Here is a 23,217-nt window from a genome sequence, read left to right as displayed (position 1 = left end):
TGCTGATTTCTTATGGCCTTGTATTTGATTTGTTTATGAATTGAACACAGTAACAACACATTATAAACGGAGCTCCAGTCCAGCTCAAATCTGAAACAGTGGTAACTGCTGATTAGTAAGGAAAGCAGAGGAGGGAGGTGAAGCCTGACTCGCTTGTTACAGGATTGGAATAGCTACGAGATAGTCGCAGGTGGTTTGGAAAAGGTCCTTGGTGACTTGTCCTGTCCTAGTCCAGACAGGAGATCCAGGCGGACCTGGCCAAGAAGAGCCACCAAGAAAATGGCTCTAACACGTGGTGGCAGGGATTTGTGAAAGAGATTTATCTCATGATGATTTTTCTTTGTGTCTACAACAGCCAGGAATTTAGCTTTCTAAGGCCCTTGTTGCTGTGAAAATGATACGAAGCAGAAACCTGGTTCACACAGTGCCCTAATTGGATGAACTTTTAGGTTTTCATATAGAATGTCCAACAGAAGGATGAGTGTAACGTAATCCTTGCCGCAGAAGAAAAGGACTCGTGGAGAGGTCATTTGATAGGAAGATCTGCTGTGAGTTGACCACTGGTGATCACTGCTGCTGGAAACCTCATCGTCACAGCAGTCATTTGAATAAGGATTTGTGTGTAAGATTGTCAGTTAAAAAGCAGTTCAAGATGGTGTGATTGAGAGTGTGATGAGAGAGATGGTGTATGTTAGCATGACGCATATATACCTTAACAAAAACTTTCAGACCATTTGACATATTTATATTATTGGCTATTTTTGCCAATTGTGTGGCCTTAGCTATTTACATCCCATTCCCTGAAGATGATTCTAATTCAACAAATCATAACTTGGTAAGTGTCCTTAGAATTGCTGCTTGTCTTGATGTATGCTTGTCAATGACCTCAGTACTGAAGTTGGCAGCTGGCTTTCTGGGTGGTTGAAATTTACAATGATGCATGTGATGTTTCAGAGTTTTGCAGCAGTGGTGTTTTTTTTTTTTTTTTGACCTGTATTCTCAAATTTATACTGAATGAATGAAGTGTTAAAAGTCATGAATTTTGTATAAATAGATGTGAAACTTTTCATGGAAGAGGTTTGTAGCAGATTTAAAAATAACTTTTCTCTCCATGTAGCCTTTTTTTGGTTCTACCATTCTCTTCCTGGTGATGTTAGCTTTTTTTTTTTTTCTTAATCTAGTGTTATTTGGGAGTTTGGGGTACTTCGGTCAGTTTTTCTGGTAAGTAGAGAGTTATATAGATTTTGTACATCAGCTATTGTTGCAGAAGTAGAACACGACAAAACTAATCATCATAGAACATAATTCTGAGAATAATATAATAGAGTGTCTAAGTTCCTCCTGTTAGTCTTATGACATGCTTCAGGATAAAATGATTCTATAGTGAAATAAATTAGGATACTTCCATATACTTTATTGCTCTTTTAAAGATTTATCGTGCACATTAACTCAGTAAAAGCTCCAGGAAAGTCTGTAGTTAAAAAACCAGTTTCATTTTGTTTAACTCAGCTTAGTCCCTGAAAGTAATTGGTCATGGATTCTTTAAACATTTTTTTGGCAGTGTGCATCACAGTGTTTCATGGAACTTCCTTTGGGAAAGGTTGATATAGTTTAAAAAAAAAAAAAAAGCACTGAAGAGCTCTGGGATGGGACTAGGAATTGTCCCACTGGGCTGTCAACTGTCTGTATTTTGGGGCGTTTCCCAGATCCTTTCTGCATTGCTGTTGACCCATCTGTCAATTCAGGGGACCGGACGAGAAGATCGCCAGGGTTGTTTTTACCTCTGACATCCTGTAATCTTGCCCTGATGATTCAGAATTCAAGATTTTTTCTGGTGCTGTGGCATCCTCTTTGCAAGGATCAGTCCTTCATGACCGGAGCCCATGCAGAAATGAGGTGAATGAGGGCCTGGTCCTGGATAACAGCAATTTTCTCTCCTGCTTTGCTTTTCCCCCTTTCAGCTGGTTCCATTTGCTTTTGGTTTCTTATGTTGAAGCTGTATTTTAATAGGTCTGAATGTTCTTAGCTGCATGTGCTGAAGGTAGAACTAGGGTGGGGAGAGCTCTCCCAGGGTCTGGAGACGGTGACATTATGCTCTTTTGACTTCATGGTTTATGTACGGGATTTCATGTTGCATCTCTAATGTGCAGCATATTTTATATGTAGTGTGATTTCTCTTCATCTTTGGGCTTTTGTAGTCTGATGTGTAGAGAATTTTAAAAAATTATGGATACTGCTACTGCAAGTACAACTGGAAATGGGAGTTGGATATACAGATAAAGACTGACTGTTAGTATATATTTATACTATGTTAGAGATGATTTATGTGACTCTGGGTATTTTAAATAGCTTCTGATTTGGTTGTAGACATGTGCCTTTAGACAGGCATTTCAAAGGAGAAGCAGAAGTAGTGAAAAGCCCCCATCAGTGGGGCTAGATCATCAGTCTAGGCCACAGATGGTGTCAGCCTTGTTACCAAATTTAACAACGTGGATGGTGACCCAGTTTGTTGCTTTTTGTAGCTCAAGAGAACATGATTAAACAAACTTAGAAAATAAATACCTTTCAGAAAGGCAGATTAATTCAGATCAATGGAATAATTAATGTAGCTGCATGTATAAGTCAATTAATATTCTGATTTTTTTTTTTCCCCCAGGGAAATTCAGGGCACTAATATAAGAAGTGTCAGACCATTTGGATTTCTCAGCTAATAACTGGGGGAATAAATATAGGAAATAAATAAACTATAGGAAATGAATAAATCTTTCTTCCTAACCCCTGCTGTCCCTCCCCAGTGGATCTTTTCTTGGCAGTTCTTAAACAGTGGTCTTTGTGGGTGGGAGAGGGCAGGGTGTTAGTTTGGCAAGCCTTTTTTAAATACCAACATATATTTCTTTGACCTCTTAATATTCTAAAGCTTAGAGCATTCTAGTTTGTGTCTCCGTTTACTTGGCTGGTCACATGGCCGGATGAGTTTAATCTCTGCCTAACTCTTTAAATGTCTCTTTTCCCACTGTGGGAAGGGAAAACTCTGTGGATTTCCCCCTGACTCTCAGCAAGGTCCCATGCCATGTCAGTCCTCCTGCCAGGGAGCAAGTTTTTTTTTTTTTTTATAATACATTTGACCCCATTTGTACCAAAGTGATTGCTCTATTTTTGGGATTGGTTTAGAGGCAGCTGAACGAAGCTTATTTTTCATCTGTAGTAAGTACCTTTCAATGAATGTGAATGGCAAATCAAAGGGCAAAGACCCATACGGATTGCAAAGCTGTACGTGTCAGGGAGCTGGTGGTTTTCTTTGCCTGCAAGCTCTGTTGGGAATGTGGATGTTGAGACTTAGAGTACAGTACTGTACCCATAGAGTACAGTTCAGGGCCAGTTTTGTGGAACATGTTTCTGCCTGTTGCAGGTAGTTTGTCGTGAGATTATTACTTTCATTGCCTAAGAAATGCGGCCGTCACCCTTGGTCCAGTGTGGGTTTGGCCTGGGTTGCACGTCACTGAGCCAGCTTTGGGCATTTGAGATTACCTTGGGGGCAGCAAGTTTTCCCAGGGGTAGTGTTTTTAAAATATATATATATAAACAGTCTCAAGTTTCTGCACAGCTTTCCTTTGTGGACTTGCAGGGACCCATGGAAGCTGCAGCCATGGAAACGGTGCAACTCAGTTCCCACAGCCATCTCCCTCCTAGATCAGTCAGTAGCAGGGGTTCTGCTTATTGAAAGCATATATCATTCATTTAATTTTCTTCTTAGCACGGGGCAGGGGGGTGGAGAGCGCTTCTTTATGGAGTGTCAGAGTGGGGACGATCACAGTTCCTGTACTTCACTGTGGTGGAAAATGCTTTATTTGGCTTTCCGAACTTCAGTTTCTCATTAGCAACTAACTGAAGCCTCAGTCTGGGTATCCTGTACCTGGAACTCCCACCCCACCCCCAAGGCTCTGCAGCGCTAAACAGCCTCAAATTAGAACCTTCCAGAGAGGGGCCCCCAGCTTCCTCAATGTCTGCAGCCATGGAGGAGGGGTGCCCATGGCCCCCAATGCTTCACAAACTCAGAGAGATGGTTTTAAGTCTTTGACTCCCTTTGAGCCCCTTTTCATCTTGTCTTTGTGTGTGTGTTTTTTTAATAAGTGTTTAATTTATTTATTCATTTGACTGTATCAGGTCTTGCTTGTGGCATGTGGAATCTAGTTCCCTGACCAGGGATCCAAGCTGGGCCCCCTGCGTAGAGTCTTAGCCACTGGACCAGCACAGAAGTCCCACCTTTATGTTTTTAGGTTGCGGACACTGGGCCTCAGTAAAGCCCCCCGCGTCTTCCCCTTCTTCTCCATTCACTCTGCAGTTGGGTGGCTTTTGCTGGAGGACTGAACATGAGGCTTCAGGGGCAATCTGCTGTCCGAAGGAAGTCCAAGTCCTCCTTGGTCTGCCTGACCTTTTCTGGTTGACTCTCTGTGCCTCTCCTTCATGCCCTGCCCCCGCCCCCCCCCAACCCCATTCTATTCATCCACCAGCCTTTCCTAAACACCCCTCCCTACTCTGGTCCACCTCCTGGCCTTTTCTCCATCTGAAATACCTCTTGCTCCCTCCCACCTCTTCATCATCATCACTGTCTTTGGGAAGACTCTCAAAAGGTTGTCTCTTCTGTGAAGCCTTTTCTGAACCTTATTAGAAGTAACACTTTTATCTGAACTGCTCTCGGCACTTTGCATATGAAGCACTCTATATTTTAAGTTATTTATGTGCACATCTTATCTTTATCTTATCAAGCCTCTTCAGAATACAGTTCACAGTGAATCCTTTTGGAACCCCAACAGCACGGAGCCCAGAGGGGTGTACATGATGCTCATAAACGCGGGTTGTTGAGGACCACTGAATGACCACTCTCAGGAGAAGCTCCTCACCCTTCAGTCTCTCCTCTGAACTCAGGATTTCCTCAGGTGGCAGGTCTCTCCATGGACACCTCTGAAATCCTCGGTTGGGGGTAGGTGGCAAGTTCTCAGTGTTAACTCCCGAAGAGCTGAGGGTCTTTTGACCCTGCTTCTTATGTCCCTGTGGCTGAAGGTGCCATTGGAGCTGGGTTTCCCTACTGAGCATTCCTGGAGGTTTTGTGCTCCGACTCCAGGGCTAGTAGCAGCAGAGTGCTGGGAGCCTCCCTGTGAAGCAGTGCCGCCTGGGGATTCTTGTCAGTGAGACCAGATGCTTTACAAGGGCCAGGAACGCTGGGGGACAGCCTACTTTGATTGCGTTCTGTCCTCCATGGCTGAGATCCCCACACTGGGTTTCCTGGGTTTAAAAAACAAGTTCATTGGCTCTGCATGCCCCAGGGTTTAGCATCTCACATACTGAACGGTGTGAATTGAATTGAAATACCTGAAACACAGTGTTATAACTTGGCTGCATGGGCTTTGCCTAGAAGGTGGCTTTTAGTTCTGTACCTCATCTCTGTCTTTCTGTTTGAACTGTGTGTATTTCTGCATGCCTTTAGATTCTGTTTTTTTTTTTTTTTAAGGATTGCTCCTATGTTGCCCTCACTTCAGCCTTCTCTGGTCCTTGTCCCCAACTTCTACCCCACCAGCCTGTGTAAATAGTACTTGCTTTCCTTTTTGCAGACATTCACCCCTTTTCACCTTATTCTGTAACTACTGTGGGATGTTGCTTGGTGTGTGGAGTGCAGTTCTTTGTGTGGTCTCTGGGCTCTGACAGCCTGGCTTTTTGGATGATGAGCTAACTGACTTTGGACGAATGTAGCACATGCTGAGGCTGGAGTCTGGTTGATCTCTGTGGTGTTGTGAGCTTCACTCTGCTTAGGGGCACAGTAGGCACATGAGGAAATGCATATGAAATGAGTAGGTCCATAAATGAAAGACTGTGCAGGGCTCCATGGCATGTCCTTTATAGATTAGTAGTTAATTTTCAACAATTGGCTAATGATTAATATTTGCCTGAGAGGCTGACTTTCATTGTCCAGTATTAATGACAATCCCAGGAAATACCTGTCAGAGTTTGCCTTAAGTTTCAGCGTTGTATATTTCTTGGCAAATGTAGCTCTTTATATTTGAAGCAGGAGAGAAGTAAGACACGTGCTTAATACTTTTTGAATCCCTGCATCATAAGCTGGCTTCTGTGATCAGCATTGTGTGGGAACCATGTGTGAGTGGTTGTACTTGTGTATGTATGTGTGTTTGTGAGACATTTCGTGTGAATGTTGGTGGAGGAAGGGCAGCAAAATGACCAGACTGGATGGACTTGTGTAGTAACATTTAATCCAGATTTGGTTTCCTAATCTTAATGGAGAGTCCATTTATGTCTTGTACAAGTTATAGCATCTCTTATGTCATCTTACCTCACGTTGACAAAAAACAAGTTACCTAGATTGACCTTTTATTGAACACATTTTGAGTATCAGCAGTTTTTCAGAAATCAAATCCGAGTCTTAAAGGATTCAGATTTGCTTCTATTAAAGTTCCCTAAGAAGAATTCCCAAAGGATCCTTTAAGGATTGTTAAAAAGCTGATCTCATTGTTTTATAGACACACCTCAAACACTGGAACTTTCCTGCTTAGACCCTTTAAAAATGAGCCTATCTTGGAGACTTCCCTGGTGGTCCAGTGGTTAAGACTTCCCCTTAATGCAAGGGCTGCAGGTTTGATCCCTGGTCAGGAAACTGAAGATCCCCCATGCCTTGTGGCCAAAAAAGACCAAAACATAAAATGGAAGGAATATTGTAACAAATTCACTAAAGACTTAAAAAATGGTCCACACCAAAAGACTCTTAAAAAAACAAAATGTATTTTAAAAAATGAGCCTATTTTGGAGTGAGGATATGTTAGTGTATTGGCCAGAACTTGTTGGATTACCAGTTGCAGAAACACAAATTGGCTTAGTTGGGGGAAAAAAGAAGTACGTGTGTGTTTGTAATTTATTAACTGAGCTAACTGAAAAGTCCAAAGGGTAGAAACTGTTATCAGACACAGCTGGAAAGGGGACTTAAAAGAGGGTCTCGGGATCCCACCCTGCACCCCAGCACCCTCGTCCCCCAGGCACAGTCTGACTGGCCTCCAGCAGCTCCCCCTTACATACCACCTGAAACGTGCGTCCCATCAGCCCGCTTCAGGGAGGGTCTTTGGGGTCCCTCCCTGGGAGATGCATTCCTTCTTTAACCTCAGCTCAAGTTCAATATTAAAAATGATTGTGTGAGAAACAGAAGACCCATGTAGCAGATTCGTGGGTAGCTTCCTTTTCTAACCTAACTGTCTGCAAAACGTGAGAAAGACTTACTATAGAAGTACTTGCCCAGCAGTAGAGACACTTAATCTTGTTAACTCCTAGTGGTGGTGGTGGTGGTACGGGGGCGGGGGGGGCGGTACTCTAGAACAGACCCTCACCTGCACCCACCCCCCCGCCCCCCCGGAAAGTCTCTAAAGAGATTGCAGAGGCTCTGGGATGCTGGTGCCTGAGCGGAGTGTTACTGCTTGCTTGGACTCTGAGTCACAGGAAGCACTGTTGGTGGGTGTCCTTGCCCCATGGGGTGGCGGTGGGGGTTGGCAGGTCATTCTGGAATAGACTTGAGCTTCTTGTCATGCTCCTAGTCCTGGGGCCCTCTGCCATCAGCCCTGTAGGATATGTCCCCAAGACCTGTTCTGCCCATGTGTCTGAAATAGGAAAGTGCCAGAAGGTGTCTTCCCTTTTTAATTCAGGTGAGATTGGGATTCTTGCAGCTGGGGTTCTTGTGGACAGTGATGTGCTTGACTGGGCAGGCAGACTGGCCCTGGGAGGTGGGGAGGAGGGCTCAGTGAGAAAAGCTAAAGATGGGGTTGGAAGAGGAAGTGTCTGAGTGGAGGACCCGTCCTCCATGTGTGCATGAGGGCTGGGGCAGAGTGCGGTGGGTGGATGGACAGTTAGCTATTTCTGACACACACTTTGTAGCATGAAGACTTCTTTTGGAGATTTTTAACTAAGCAGGGTCCCAGACACTGTCCAGGCTGAGGAAAATGACTTTTTTCTCCAGAACCACAAAGCAGTTACTTCTGCTAATTTCTTTTCTTCCTCCCTACTGGTTGATGGGTGCATTTAGAAATCACCTGTTGAAATTTTTGAATGAGTGAACGTGAGGGTCAGGCTGGAGGGAATTGGGGGGCTGACCTGAGGGAGGGAAGGCCGGCTGCACCCTTCTCAGGAGAGATGCGGCTGACAGGTGGACCCACCTGGGAAGGAAGGAGAGGGTATCTTTGGTCAGCTAGGCCTGGGGATGCAGAGCAGGCTGGCTGTGAGGTTCATGATTTCCCGGCCGTGGTCATCTTCTGAGGGGCCCTCCCTGCCTCCCTTCCTTGCATCCATGGGGAGGTCTAGCACGGCGTACTCACAGATACTTTTGTAGTGTGTAAGGGCTCTTGTTTATAAGACAGGAAGTCGAGGCACCATTATTCAGCAAATATTTATCGAGACCTGCTCTGCAAAGCATATCAGACTCAGGGGTCCAGATTGTAGCTGGTGCTGTGATGGGCTTCCTCTGCCAGGTTGCCCTTTTATGAGGAAAACCCACCACGTGGGGTCAGAGAAAGGCTTTCTTTGTTTTTCATATTTTGTGTTCTTACAGTAAATCATCATTCAAATTTATAGAAATAATTTATATAAATAATACATGAATATGTTCTTCTAAACTGTTAATACAGATGAAATGACAGTTTTCTTTTGCCTATCCAGCTCCTTCTAATCACAATAATCAGTTTCATATTTTTTTTTAAACTATGTCTGTATGTGTATATCATCTGTGCATTTTGAAATAGATATCTATGCAGTTTGGGTATTTAAAAGTTTTATGCAAGTGGAAGGAGACTGCGTGCACTGTAAAGCTTATATTTTTGCTCCCTTAATGTGTCTTACAGATCCTTCCATATCTGTGTGTAGAAATCTGACAACTCCTTAGCTGCCATAAAATATTCCATGTATGTGCCATAGTTTATTTAGTTGTTCTCTTTCTGGTGAGCAGTTAGGTTAGTTCCTAAAGTTTTGCCATTTGAAACAATGCTGCCTTGAACATCCTTGTATGTGCTCTTTGTGTGTACAAGTAAACATTTCTCTGGGATAAGTACTTAGAAGTAAACTCTCTGGGTGGGAGGACAGTGCGTTTTAATTCCATATTTCCTGCTGCATTGGCTTCCACTAAGCCCCTATCGATTTACACTCCCACCCCCGCAGCTCCTTGAAATCAGTCATCCTTTGATGAGTGACCTCATTTGTTCCTTATCTCAGGCCATGGGAAAGGAAATCTTAGGGGCTTGGAGAGAGTACAGCCTCTTTCCTGGATGTCTGGTAGACACCCAGAGCATCTGGTTAGAGCCGCAAGTCCTGGAACCCTGAGCACCAGACTCGTCATCTCTTTTGAACCACTGACTGAGATGAAAGGCATCAAGGCTGCTTATTCTTTCCCTTGCTTTGGGTGCCATGCACTTGGGGACCAGGATTCTTTCAAGGGAAACATTCATTTCAGGTAGCTGACAGATAAGTAAGGCCCGAATGCAAAAACTGAGCCTTTAGTTTTGCAGTGTTTGCTTGCTGCAGTTGAGTTCTAAGGCAAATACTTCCTTCATATTCCTTTTAGTTGTGGAAGAAAAATATCTTACCTGGTATGTTTCTGCTGTCTCCTGTTCCTTGATTATTAATTATTCTATTTTCATACACAGTAGAACCTTGCTATTATTATGGTATTTATTACAGGATTTGTCCCCCTTTCTACTTCCAAAAGCTCTGGTGTGGCTTAGAAAATGGAAGCTGGTGAAAGATGGGGCAGCCAGGAATACAAACCAAAAGCAGATCTGCTCAAGTTGCACAAAGCCAGCGGTTTGCAGACACCCGAGTACAGAACTGGCCGTTAGGCTTTGCAGCAGTGGTGGCAAAAGGGAGCACTTCTGACTTACAGGGTTTTTTATCCTCTCAACAATGGGAAGCGGCCTCATTCATTGTGAGAGGCACTTTCTAGGAAGCAGATGCAAACAGGAATCTACAGCATGGGCCCTTGTACAAGGTACTGCTGGGGTGCGGAAAGCTGCGTCTTTGCTGTGCTTTTGTTATCGAGAAGTAAATGCCCTGCAAGCAGATGGTCTCTGGATTCAGAGCTCCTAAAGGGTTAGGGCACAGCATTAAACTAGCCTACCGGAGGCACTTCTGTAGTCTATAACAGTTTTGCTTTTTGGTGATATAAATTACGACAGAACTAAAAACTGGGAAGATTAAAGAAAGAGTAGTTTAAAATAGCTATTATTTAATCGTATATAAAGTCCTTTTTGGAGCATTTGTTATGTGTAAAATATAGTCTATTAAACATACTCACTTACTGCCTTAACTTAGTTTAAGCCTCAGTACAAAAGGATATGAATTAATGCAAAGAACCACTCCCAAACCCTCGTTTTGGCAGAGCTGTGGTTTTATTATTTTACTCTAATGTGTACTAAAGAAGTGACCACTATTTAAAAGGGAAGACATCCTTGAATGTTCTTCAGTAAATAGATAACCATGGGGTATAATGAAACACTGTTTAAATGACTCCCTTTAAATTGTACAAAAGCAGCTTGAATGAGTAAATGGTTAAAATGATGCCCTTTCATACCAGTAATTAGTCCCTTAGTCCTTTTTCTTTTTTAAGATAATGCAAAAGTTTGCTTCTTTTGGGGCATTCACAAATTCTGAATTATTGAAATATAAATTAATAGTGAATCTATCTAAAGCTGTCTTCAGAATTTTTATCTGGTGGGACTGAAATTAAACATCAAAGGTTCTAAATTAGAATGTGGGAAAGTGGTGATACCCAGCAAGAATATGGTAGAAGAGAGGTGTTTAAGAAACCTTTTTTTCTGGAAAGCCCTGTGGAGTTGGGACTAGTTTGGTTGGGGCTGAGAAAGCTTTGGTGCTATTTTAGGTCAGTCAGCTGAATAAGCTAACTGATAATCTTAAAGACAGGGGATGGGGGGTGGGGAACAGTAGCTTAGATGCTGGTTCTGATTTACTCCGGTGGTGCTGACTGTGAATCACAGACCCTGTGAGGCTGGGATTGGGCAGGACCCCAGAGGCCTTCAGATGGATGTGTTTCTCCTCCAGACCCAGCAGTTGACTTGCTCAGGGTTGCAGTGAGAGAGGAACCAAGTGGGGTCTCAGGCCAGGGTGCCTGTCCCCGGGTCTGTTTCCTTCCCACCCTCTCCGTTACAGCCATGAATTCAGGTTGAAATCAGGCATTTCCCATCTGACTGGCAGGTCTGAGGATGCCAGGGGCGCTTGTGACATCTGGAAAATCAGAGGACAAAAGAATGTCTCTTCAGAGCAAGCTGGGCATTCAGCCGACTTTGAGCTATCTCAATTTTTTTATCTCTTCGATTTTTTTTTGTCTTTCATAAGATAGTTTTGATCATCCCTCCCTCGCCTGTTTTACTTTGTAAGTTATTCTCTTACTTTCTTCATGCCTATTAACGTGCAGGAATCATTTGGCCATAGACGGCTTCATTATTTTAGGCAAAGAGGGCAGTGGCCAGTGGGTATGGGAGGGTAGGTAGGGATCAGGGGGCCAGTTGCCAAGTGCAGGTCTCTCCTCAGTCATCTGGTGCTGGGTGGCTGGCCTCCCTTGTCTTCTTGGCCATAACTGAAGGCTCAGAGGTAGTTGCCTTTGTTATGAGCTCGTGGCTGGTGTCTACTGAGTCAGGTGGGCTTTGTGTGTGTAATCTCCTTAGTTCTCCTTTAATCCTCACCTTAAAGTCATGGGGAAGAGACTACTGAGAGCCTTATTTCACAGGTGAGAGTGGTGAAGCTGCTCACACGAGGCCCCGAGGCCTCCTAATTGGCAGGGTCTGGGTCCACATCAGGCTTTGTGCCTCCGCAGCCCGCTCTCCGGCAGCCGGCGGTGCAGGCGAGCCGGGCCTCATAGGCCGCTGGTGTCTAAATGCCCCGCAGTGCAGCGGAGGCCAATGGGGCAGCATGACGCCAGGACCTCCAGGTGGGTCTCTACGCGGGCTTCATGGCCCTGGTTTTGGTTCGGGCCTGGGTTTGGGGACTGGCCCAGAAACTCCTTCCAGAGGAAGCATTCCCGCCGCTCAGAGGCCTTGCCAGGTCGGATGGGGCTGTGGCTGGAGAGAGTCAGGGTGGTCCTCTGACCATCTCCTGAGGCACCTTGTGAACCCAATTAAAATGGGACTTGGAGGAGTTTTAAGTTTGGGCATTGCGTCGATTTTATTGCATTTTTACTCCGTGAAAAGCGTCACTCATGAAGGGAAAGTGTGGGGGTTCTTGTGCGTGGGTGGGTGGTAGGAGTGAGCAGTCAGGGCTGTGGTCACACTGCTGCTCTTCCTTGCCCGGTCTCTTCCTTTTCTGTAAAAGAGGAGATTAGGAGGCTGGCAGGGTGAGCGGAGCCCTGACTCCTGGGAGACATGGAGTCATGGGCTCACTGTTGCCAGCACGGCTGCATCCTTGAACCTCCCACAGTCCTGGGAGGTTGGGGTTGCCCTGTCCTCCACTTTCCAGGTGAGGAACCTGGGTTCGGGAAGACGGACCGCTGGCTCCTGCCTGTGAGGGAGCAAGAGAATGGGCATCGGGTGATGGGGGGACCCCTCCAGCCACGTCAGGGTTCCCAGATGGTTCGTTGGGTCAGGGATTTGCTTTCCAAAGCCATTTTACAGAAGGTGTTTTCAGCGGACAGACCCATTCCTTCTGTCCCCTGAAGAGCCTGAGGCGTAGCAGGCAGACAGGGTGCTAGAGGGACCTGGTGTCCCATCAACAGGAAGTTACCCCTCTGTTACAGGAGGCAGTGGACCTGGACTGCACCCCATCTTTGCTTAGACAGTGGTCAGGCTGTTGCTTTGCCCTCGGGACACCGAGGAAAGAAAGGGGCTGAGTTAAGTGATCAGGATCTGGTTCCCACTGATGGGAAGCCTGAAGCCCCCCTCTACAGAGTTATCGGTGAGGCAACACAGAACAATCCAGAGCTCAGCCTCTCGCGAGACTTGGCTGCGTCCTTGCCCGAATGCTTCCACGGGGACTTGTGAGTGCTCGTGACCAGCTGTGTCTTGTTCCTGCTCGGCCCAGGTGGGAGACCCTGGCTCTGTCTCGATTTAAATGTTACTCAGAAGAGGAAAGAAAACAAGTGCTAAGGTGCAGAACAGGGGCCCTGGGATTTTTGTCTCTCTTTTCCTCAGTGTGGCCCAGTCGGTGGAGGTTGGTGGGCAGCGTGCCCCTTCCCTTCTCTTTGCGTTACAGGGGTTGGGGTCGGGGGAGGCCTCGTCACTGCTCCTGGATGCCAGCTGGGCAAACCATTGAGGCTGGAGGTCCTGACCGTGGGTCTTGACTCCTTTCCGTCCCGGTGGTTTGTGAGCTGGAGTCGGGTGCTTTTCCCTAGGAGCTTCGCAGAGTCGCCCCTGGTGGGCGCAGCCTGTTCTCTGAGCCATGTACTTGTGTTAAGTTTGGTCTTACGCTGTTTTCTTATTTCCAACAAGAGTGTGAACTTGTTGCGGGCAGGGACCCAGCCTGCCCTTGTTTGCCTCCTGCTCGGCTCCTGGCATGGGGTGCTTGTAAATAGTGGACCAGTTAGTGAAGCATCACTGTGTCCGTGTCAGCTGCTCTGAGGTTGCCTTATCGCTTTGACTGCTTTCTTAATGTGGCCCGATGGTCTCTCTCTGCAAGCTGGGAACAGAACTTTGGGGAGAGGGACAGAGCAATGGAGGGGACCCACAGCAGGACAGAGAGGCAGAGATGGAGATAGGGGAGAGGGAGAGAGACAGGAGGGATGGGAGAGAGGGAGATACTCCCTTTGGGAGAGAATGTGATTGTTTAATGAGAACAGCAGAACCTACAAAACCAAAACACAGTGCTCTCTTCAAAGCGGTTGTTCTGAGGCTGTGCTCTTGTCCCAGTGATGCAGGAATGCTTGTATTCAGAATCACTTTCAAAGCCAATTTCTACTTTTCATTTTGCTTTTGTTTCTGGCAAAAAGTGGGGGTGAACCAGGTTGATCACTGACCTTATTCACTAGCCTTTTCCTAAAGAGATTCTGGGTATTTCTGAGAAAATCAAATCTGTCTTCAAAGAGCACCACATTCTCTTGTCTGTGAAGCTCTCAAGAGGAGGGTGTCCTGGGCTCTGGAGAAAGTCGCCCTGGGAGCTGCTCCGAGGGGTGGCGGTATTCCCAGCACCACACCGCCCGCTTCCCAAGCCTCCTCCTTTGAAGGGAACAACACTTGTTTATGTGATTCTGGTGTGTTGATTAAACAGAACAGCCTTCCTACTTTGCAGTCACACTTCCCTAAGTCTACAGTCCCATCTGGTGCCAAGAATCCGTCCCCCTAGACTTTCTTCTTTAGCCACTGGCCCCAGGAACACCGTCAGAGGAAGTATTTCACTCCCAGCTGTAGCCTGGCTTTTAAAGGCTTCCCTTGTCCCTGGCACGACAGACTTTCATGTTACCCCAGAATCAGGGGACTGAGATGTGGGCTTCTCAGAAGTGGGGATACCTGCCTCACTCCCACTAGGACTCAGGGGTCTTGTGAACATACGTAACTGTGTCATTCACAGCTGTCGTGCCGGTAATTTTCACAAGCAGAATTCCTTTAGTTCCCAGGAGGACTCCTTGGGCCTGACTTAGAATATGTGAGTTTCTGCAGTTTTTCTTTCCTTGCCTTTAAAAAAAATGCACTTTTGATCCTGGTTAGGTTAGACTTTTTCATCTTAGTGACAGCAGAAAGTGCTCCACCCTTGCTGTGTGTGAAGTGTGCGAGACGACGCAGGCTGCTTTAAAAATAGCCTCTCGTTTATAAGTGTGGCGTCTTCAACTTAAGTTGTGTTCTGTGCAGGTTCAGAAGGTCGCCACTGGCACTTGTTGGGACCTGGGGGAAATAAATAACAATTAATTGGTCTCCACTAAGTGGATGGGATGAAGGAGCACACATTTTTTTTTTTTTTTTAAACAGCCTTATTGAGATATAATTTGCATACTGTACAATTCACCATTTTAAATTATACAATTCAGTGGTTTTATTATATTCAGAGTCATGCAACCATCATCAAGATCAATCTTAGAACATTTTCGTCACCTGAAAAGAAACCCCATACATATTAGCCATCACTCCCTGTTTTCTTCCAGCTCTCCCTCTCTTCCCCAGCCCTAGGGAACCACTAATCTGCTTTCTGTCTCTCTGGAATTTCCTATTTTGGACATTTTATATAAATTAAATTATATAATATGTGCTCTATCAAGTCTGGCTTCTTTCATTTAGTATACCGTTTTCAAGATTCATTCGTGTTGTAGCCTGTATCTGTACAGGCTCTTTTGTGGCTGAATGGTATTCCATTGTATAGATATGTCACATTTTCTGTGTCCTTTCCTCGATTGGTAGACATTTAGATTGTTGCCATTTTTTGCATTGTGATATGAATACTGCTTTGAACATTCATGTACAAGTTTTTGTATGAACTTACATTCTCAATTCTTTTGAGTATATATACCTAGGAGTAGAATTTCCTGGGACATATGGTCACATGGTAACTTTAACATTTTGAGGAACTGTCCAACTGTTGCCCAAAGCAGCTGCACCATTTACATTCCCACTAGCATTGTGTCAAGGTTCCAGTTTCTGCACATCTTTCCTGACACCTATTAATGTATATCTGCTGGGTTCTTGCATCTTTAGGATGTGAAGTAGTATCTCATTATAGATTTGTAATTCTCATGACTAGTGATGTTGAACTTCTTTCCTTGTGCTTATTAGTCATTTGTATGTATTCTTTAGAGACATGCATATTCAGATATTTTGCCCACTTAAAAAATTGAGTTTTTTAAAATTATTGAGTTGTAAGAATTTTTTATATATTCTAGATACCAGTTCCTTATCAGATTCATGCTTTGCAAACATTTTCTCTCCTTCTGTGGGTTGTCTCTTCATTTGCTTGATGGTGTCCTTCAAGCACAAAAGTTTTACATTTTGACCGAGAGGCATGTACATTCTTAGAATCTTACAGCTGGATGGGGCCTTTGTGGTGGCCTGTTCTGAATCTCTTGTCCTAGTGGTGACATGCCTTGTGGTCCATAGAGGAGATGCCTTCCTCAAGATCATGGGCTAATAAAGTCAGGAGCTTCACCTCTGTGAAACCTCAGTTTCATCCCCACTGTTTCTGAAGGTGGTAAGTTTAGGCGTGTAGGGAAAGAGTTGGTAGTACTGAACTGTTCTCATCTTCCTGGAAGCGCACAGACTCCAAAGTCAGCTCTCGTTATGGATGGACTGACCCCACCCCAAAGTTCATTTGATTTTAAGTATAGAAGGGTCCTGTCACGTTTGGTCCTTTCTTTGGGAGGGTGCAGTCTATGAGAGACTAGCGTAGCTCAGTGTTGTCAGGAGTTGTCACTAGTCACCTGTAGCTGTGAGACCTTAAGTTAAAGTTAACTCACAGTTAAAGTTGATTTTCTTAGTCACACACTCCTCATGTGCATTGTTCAGTATCCAGACAGGGCTGCCATGTGGGGCAGCACACATAGGAAACATTACCATCCTGGAGGCATCTGCGCCTTGTGCACTGGCTTCCATCCTCACCTCTGACCTAGGCTGGTTCTCTGCACCCACAGGCTTGGTCTGTTTGCTGTGTGTACCTCCTCCATCTGCCACTCAGCCTTCCTATGTATGTAGCTGCCTCTGGGCTGCTTGTCAAGCTTCCTCCTCAGATTAAATGGTCTGTAGGTCCTACTAGGAGAGACACTGCCTTTCTGTGGCTTCTGGACTTGGTGGCTAGTAAAGAGACCAGTGTCTTTCCTCACTTCAGCTGGTGGATGTGTCTTGCAGAAATTGAGCTGGAAGAGGAGAGGAGAGGAGAGCATTCTTTCTTGGAAAGGCTAACTCCTGAAAGTGAATGAATGAATGTGTTGGTCTGCTCGGTGGACAAGAGGAAGAAGTTGAACATTTTGGAGTTTAGTTCTTTTGGCTGCACTGGGAGGTAGCCTTTGGAGTGGCACTTCCCTGGTGGCTCAGATGGTTAAGAATCTACCTGCAATGCAGGAGACCTGAGTTTGATCCCTGGTTTGGAAGATCCCCTGGAGAAGGGAATGGCTACCCACTCCAGTATCTTTGTTTGGAGAATTCCGTGGACAGAGGAGCCTGGCGGGCTGTAGTCCATGGGGTTGCAAAGAGTTGGACATGACTAAGCGACTAACGCTTTCACTTTTCCCTTTAGAACAGGGGTCCTCAACCTTTGAGATCTAATGCCTGATGATCTGAGATGGAGCTGATGTAATAATAATAGAAATAAAGTGCCCAATAAATGTAATTCACTTAAATCATCCCCTCACACTGTCTATGGATAAACTGTCTCCCACGAAAGTGATTTCTGGTGTCAAAAAGGTTGGGGACCGCTGCTTTAGAGGCAGTCAGTTCCAAGGATTTGCAAGATTCCAAAGGGACTCGAGGAGGGAGACGGGAGGAGTCAGAACTGTGGGGTTCCAAGCCAGCGCCGTGGCAGATGCTGGCCTCGTCCCGTGTCGGCTCTGGAACTAGGTTGGTTCACTTGTGTTTGACTCCTTGTGACCCTATGAGCTGTAGCCTGCCAGGCTCCTCTGCCCATAGGATTCTCCAGGCAAGAATACTGGAGTGGGTTGTCGTGCCCTTCTCTAGTGGTTCTTCCCGACCCAGGGATTGAACTTGCTCCTGCATTGCAGGCAGATTCTTTACCGCTGAGCCTCCAGAGAAGCCCAGCACCCTGGTGGGGGTCACCTTTATTTTGGTGCCTATAATCCCGAGGGCTGTTCAGAACACTGACTCCAAGGTCACCAGGGCTGCACAAAGTCTCTCACAGGAAGTGCTTTATGTGAAAGGATTGAAGACATCGTGGTTGTACCAAGTTGGAGCATTAGAGCAGAGAGGAGTCTAGAGGATATCAGAGAAGAGAAGGGATTGACCCAGGTCATAGCAAGTTAGTGGTGGCAAAACCGATGAGAATCTGGGTCCTGTGGCAACTGGCTTTATGCACATTCCACATGCCAGTTTTTTTTTTTTTTCCATTTACATAAAGGACAAACACAGTGACTTCATGGAGATGTTGCCCAGGGTGAGACATGAATTAATTTAACCCATGTGAGGCACTAGGTCTTGCCTTTAAGTCCTCTGCTGCTTGCGTCATTTGAAAGTATATTAAGAAAGCTCTCAATTAAGGCAGGATCACCCAGGGTTCTCATTCCTTCTCTGCAGCCTATCTCCAGGATCTATTTTCTGCAGGGAGGTCTGTCCTTGACTTTAAGGAAAGCTTTGGGAAACAGAGACTTGTTGTTTTTGAGGTCAGCCTTGTTCACTGGACTTTGAGAGCCTTGAGGGCAAGGCCAGCGTCATCTGTCACCACTTGGGGACTGGCACAGTGTGTTAAGATGGGGAATATCTGTGAACTTTGCCTTTTTCAGGAAAACTACCCTTTGAATGGGTTTCTGAGATATGAGGTCCCTTCTCCAGGTGGTCCCGAAACTTTGTCACTTTTCATTTGGGAATAGCGACCAGGAGAAATGGAATCTTTTTTTTTTTTTTTTTCTTTCCTGTCTGCAGGAAGAGTTGTGCATTTCGACTTTGAACTTTATGAGAGCTGGAGAATTTTCATGTTTGGATCAAGAAAGTAAGGGCTACTTTTTGCTAAATTGAGCAGTAGGTGTGTGAAACCTGACAGAACATGCTGGGTAGAATTCCCAGAGCAGTGAGGGTTAAGCAGGGCATTGTGGAAGGCATTCCAGCCCATAAACAAAGGATATCTCACTTCATAGGGGAACTTCTTTGCTCTCTCCTCCAGAGGTGGCAAACAGTTCTTTTCAAAGACAAGCTTAATGACTACTGTGGCAACACACAAAACTACGAGATAAATGTATGCACCAGTTTAGCACTAGAAATGCAGTTTACAAAAGATCTGCATGACAATCTTAAAAACAGGTTGACGCATCTTAGGCTCAGCTGCTGTACTTTTAAGTTAGTTATTAGGAACGGGGCTCTGGGGACAAGATTATGGAGCAGGGATGTGACCCAGTCACAGCACCTGTCCGTCTGGCATTTGAAGCCTGTTTTTGGGTTCATTTTCATTAATTTCTTGTTCGGACTTTAACAGGACCCAAGTTTCTCTGGTTGGAGCACAGTAAGTTTTCAGGCTGAATTACTTGGATCATTGCCTTTGTTTTCTTTTTCACATAGCCTGTGGATATCTGGCCTTTTCAGCCAAGGAAAATGGAAATGGTTTTAAATACTCACTTGAGCCATGAATTTCAACCATGTATTAATTTGCTGTTTATTCTTTGATTTTTCATATCTTTTGAGAAGCACTGAAATGACACTGAGGCAGGCCTTCGAGATCCTTTGGTGATACCCCTGGGGCCTGGAGCTGGAGGGTGCGGCCTGGGAGAATGGACTGTGCCCTGCCACCCGTGTCCCCCACAGAGCAGCTCCCCTCCCTTTCACCCTCTCCCTCCCTCCCTTACGTGTGTGTTTGAGGTGTTCACTTTAGATTTCATCTGGGGAGAAAAGAATTTGACAGGCAGTTAGCAGACAGGTTGGTCTGTGGCCTGTCCTCACTTGAGTCAGTGAGGTCTCCAGGGTGAACATTTAGTGCTTGGATTTGTTCCTTCCTCCTAAGAATCAGCCACAGGATAGATGCTGAGCTAAGGTCTCAATTTTGCCTCTAACTCATAGCTGTTATGTAGCTTTTCCGGGAAGTAGAAGTAAGAAACCTGGTGTTACAAGTGAGCACAGGCCCTTCAAGTGATTTCTGTGTCTTCTGGGCATCTTGTATTCAAAGTATTCAGTGTTATCCCCAGGTAGACCAGAGTATGAACTCATTCCTGTCTTCTAAAATTCTCTTCCTAGGAAGGAAAAGGATTCAGGCATGATGAGTAGCGTCAGTTCGGTTCAGTCACTCAGTCGTGTTTGACTCTCTGTGACCCCATGGACTGCAGCACGCCAGGCCGCTCTGTCCATCACCAACTCCTGGAGCTTGCTCAAACTCGTGTCTATCGAGTCGATGATGCTATCCAACCATCTCATCCTCTGCCGTCCCTTTCTCCTTCTGCCTTCAATCTTTCCCAGCATCAGAGTCTTTTCCAGGGAGTCAGTTCTTCCCATCAGGTGACCAAAGTATTGGAGTTTCAGCTTCAGCATCAGTCCTTCCAATGCATGCTGAGGACTGATTTCCTTTAGGATTGACTGGTTTGATCTGCTTGCAGTCCAAGGGACGCTCGAGAGTATTCTCCAACACCACAGTTCAAAAGCATCAATTCTTCGGTGCTCAGCTTTCTTTATAGTCCAACTCTCACATCAATACATGACTATTGGAAAAACCATAGCCTTGACTAGATGGACCTTTGTTGGCAAAGTAATGTCTCTGCTTTTTAATATGCTGCCTAGGTTGGTCATAATTTTTCTTCCAAGGAGCAAGTGTCTTTCAATTTCATGGCTGGAGTCACCATCTGCAGTGATTTTGGAGCCCCCCAAAATAAAGTCTCTCTCTCACTGTTTCCATTGTTTCCCCATGTATTTGCCATGAAGTGACGGGACCTGATGCCATGATCTTCGTTTTTCTGAATATTGAGTTTTAAGCCAACTTTTTCACTTTGCTTTGTGCCATAAAGATGGTAACATCTGTGTATCTGAGGTTATTGATATTTCTCCCAGCAATCTTAATTCCAGCTTGTGCTTCATCCAGCATTTTGCGTGATGTACTCTGCTTATAAGTTAAACAAGCAGGGTGACAATATACAGCCTTGACATGCTCCTTTCCTGATTTGGAACCAGTCTGTTGTTCCATGTCCAGTTCTAACAGTTGCTTCCTGACCTGCAAACAGATTTCTCAGGAGGCAGGTCAGGTGGTCTGGTATTCCCATCTCTTTCAGAATTTTCCACAGTTAGTTGTGATCCACACAGTCAGAGGCTTTGGCATAGTCAATAAAGCAGATTATTTTTGGAACTCTTGCTTTTTTGATGATCCAAGGGAAGTTGGTAATTTGCTCTCTGGTTCCTCTGCCTTTTCTAAATCCAGCTTGAACATCTGGAATTTCATAGTTGACATATTGTTGAAGCCTGGTTTGGAGAATTTTAAGCATTACTTTGCTAGTGTGTGAGATGAGTGCAATTGGGCAGTAGTTTGAGCATTCTTTGGCATTGCCTTTCTTTGGGATTGAAATGAAAACTGACCTTTTCCAGCCCTGTGGTCACTGCTGAGTTTTCCAAATTTGCTGGCATATTGTGTGCAGCACTTTCACAGCATCATCTTTTAGGATTTGAAATAGCTCAACTGGAATTCTATCACCTTCACTAGCTTTGTTCGTAGTGATGCTTCCTGAAGCCCACTTGACTTTGCATTCCTGTTTGTCTGGCTCTAGGTGAGTGATCACACTACTGTGGTTATCTGGGTCATGAAGATCTTTTTTGTATAGTCCTTCTGTATATTCTTGCCACCTCTTCTTAATATCTTCTGCTTCTGTTAGGTCCATACCATTTCTATCCTTTATTGTGCCCATCGTTGCATGAAATGTTCCCTTGGTATCTCTGATTTTCTTGAAGAGATCTCTAGTCTTTCCCAGTCTCTTGTTTTCCTCTATTTCTTTGCTCTGATCACCGAGGAAGGCTTTCTTATCTCTCCCTGCTATTCTTTGGATGAGTAGGTAATGGACCATGTATAATGTGGCGGCTTTGCAGTGGGGGTGGTGGGGAGTACAGTGGGATTAAACTGGAACTAATGGTTAAATGATCAATACAGAACTTTGAGGTTTTTGTTATTTTCTGCTTTGGGTATATAGCTTTTGCTCTGTAAAGAGTGGAGATGACCTTTTTAATCCTTATGTATTTGGAGCTCTCAGAATGTGCCAAGGACCAGCCCAATTGACTGAATGTTAATGGAAGGAGTCAGGAGTCAGTCTCCTACCACAGGGAGCTCAGAGTTCAGTGGGGGACAGATGGCCCTTAATGAGCCCCAGTGTTAGGATTCCTCTGATCTAAGGAAAGAACCCAATCCCAGCACAGACTGGATTAAGTCAAATAGCAATTTATTAGTTCCCGTAACTGACCAGTCCAGAGATAAATCTGGAGTCAGCTCAGTGGCTCAGATGCTGTCATCAGGTTCTGGCTTCTCTCTCCCCATTCTGCCTCCACTTCCTGTGTGTTGACCCCATTCTCAGAATGCCCTCCCCTTGTAATTGCAAGATAGCTGTCAGAAGTTCTTAGGCCTGCCTCCTTCCACCTTCCTTCTAGCAGGAGAGAGTGTGAGAGTCTTTGTCAGCCCTGCCAGGCTTCTTGTTTGACCTCATTGGCTCAGGCTGGGGCAGGTGCCTCCCTGAATCTGTCCCATGGCTGGAGCATGTGGGGTACTGACTGAGTTGAGCCCTGACCCTGTACTTCACCCCTGAACACCAGTGGAGCCACCTCTACCCTAAGCCTGTGGGCTAAGAATGGAGAGAAATTGGAATGTTGATTTCTGGGAAAGGTAACAGGATCAGGCTTGAATTCTGGACTCACCTAGCATCATGGCAGGCTGTACTCCCACCTGACATCCCCATGGGTCAGAACTTACTCCACAAGGAGCAGAGCATCTTTTTGCCTTGTGGTTTAGCTGCACTGTGGATTTAGATACCAAACCTTGTCTGCCCTGAGAACACCGTTCCTGCTGAGGTTGGGAGGGAAACGTTTCAGAGTAGCCTTAGGACCTTGACTCTGATAGTGAACATCTTCCTGGTGGTACTATTTGGGACTCTCAGAGGCATACAGGTGAGTAAGGACAGTGGTGCATTGGCACCCCTCCAGTCAGCCATGTTATTCAGATTAGCATGTTTTACTCTTGCTGGGGTTCCAATAGCAGAGTGGCAAATGGTACAGAGATTTGGGAAGGAGATCTGGGTGTACATCCTGACTTCAGGTTCCTCATCTGTAAATGGTAACCATCTCAGAGTTGTTGAGAGAAGTAAATGAAGTGGTGTGAGTAAAGCCCAGTGCCTGGAACACAGTACCCAGTCCATAGAGTTAGCTGTTGTCATTTCCTAACTTTTCAGATGAGTAGGGATGCTACCAGATAATCTCTTTGGAGTTTTAGTGTGAACATTCTGTGCATCTATGAGGACCTTTCTTCCACTGCCCACACCTCTGAAAACTGGAGAGATGCTTCTTCACTGGGGATGAGATGTTGGAAAGCTCTCACAGACCATAGCCTCACCTTATAATTCATTGAGTACCTTTGTATGCATGCTCT

At 45.3% G+C, this 23,217-nt stretch overlaps 1 protein-coding gene across 1 annotated transcript in view; it reads left to right on the top strand.

The window, feature by feature from the left end:
• Window positions 1-23,217, top strand: part of CACNA1D (calcium voltage-gated channel subunit alpha1 D) — a 339,914-nt gene that overhangs the window by 5,410 nt on the left and 311,287 nt on the right. The window contains exon 3 of the mRNA XM_061128345.1: window positions 730-835. Within this exon, the coding sequence (XP_060984328.1) occupies window positions 730-835 (106 nt within the window). The remainder of the gene's footprint in view (window positions 1-729; window positions 836-23,217) is intronic.

Source organism: Dama dama, chromosome 24 (genome assembly GCF_033118175.1).
Source record: "Dama dama isolate Ldn47 chromosome 24, ASM3311817v1, whole genome shotgun sequence".
In the NCBI taxonomy this organism is placed as follows: domain Eukaryota; kingdom Metazoa; phylum Chordata; class Mammalia; order Artiodactyla; family Cervidae; genus Dama; species Dama dama.
Note: the sequence above shows the minus strand (reverse complement) of the source record. Positions and strands in the feature narration are given on the sequence as shown.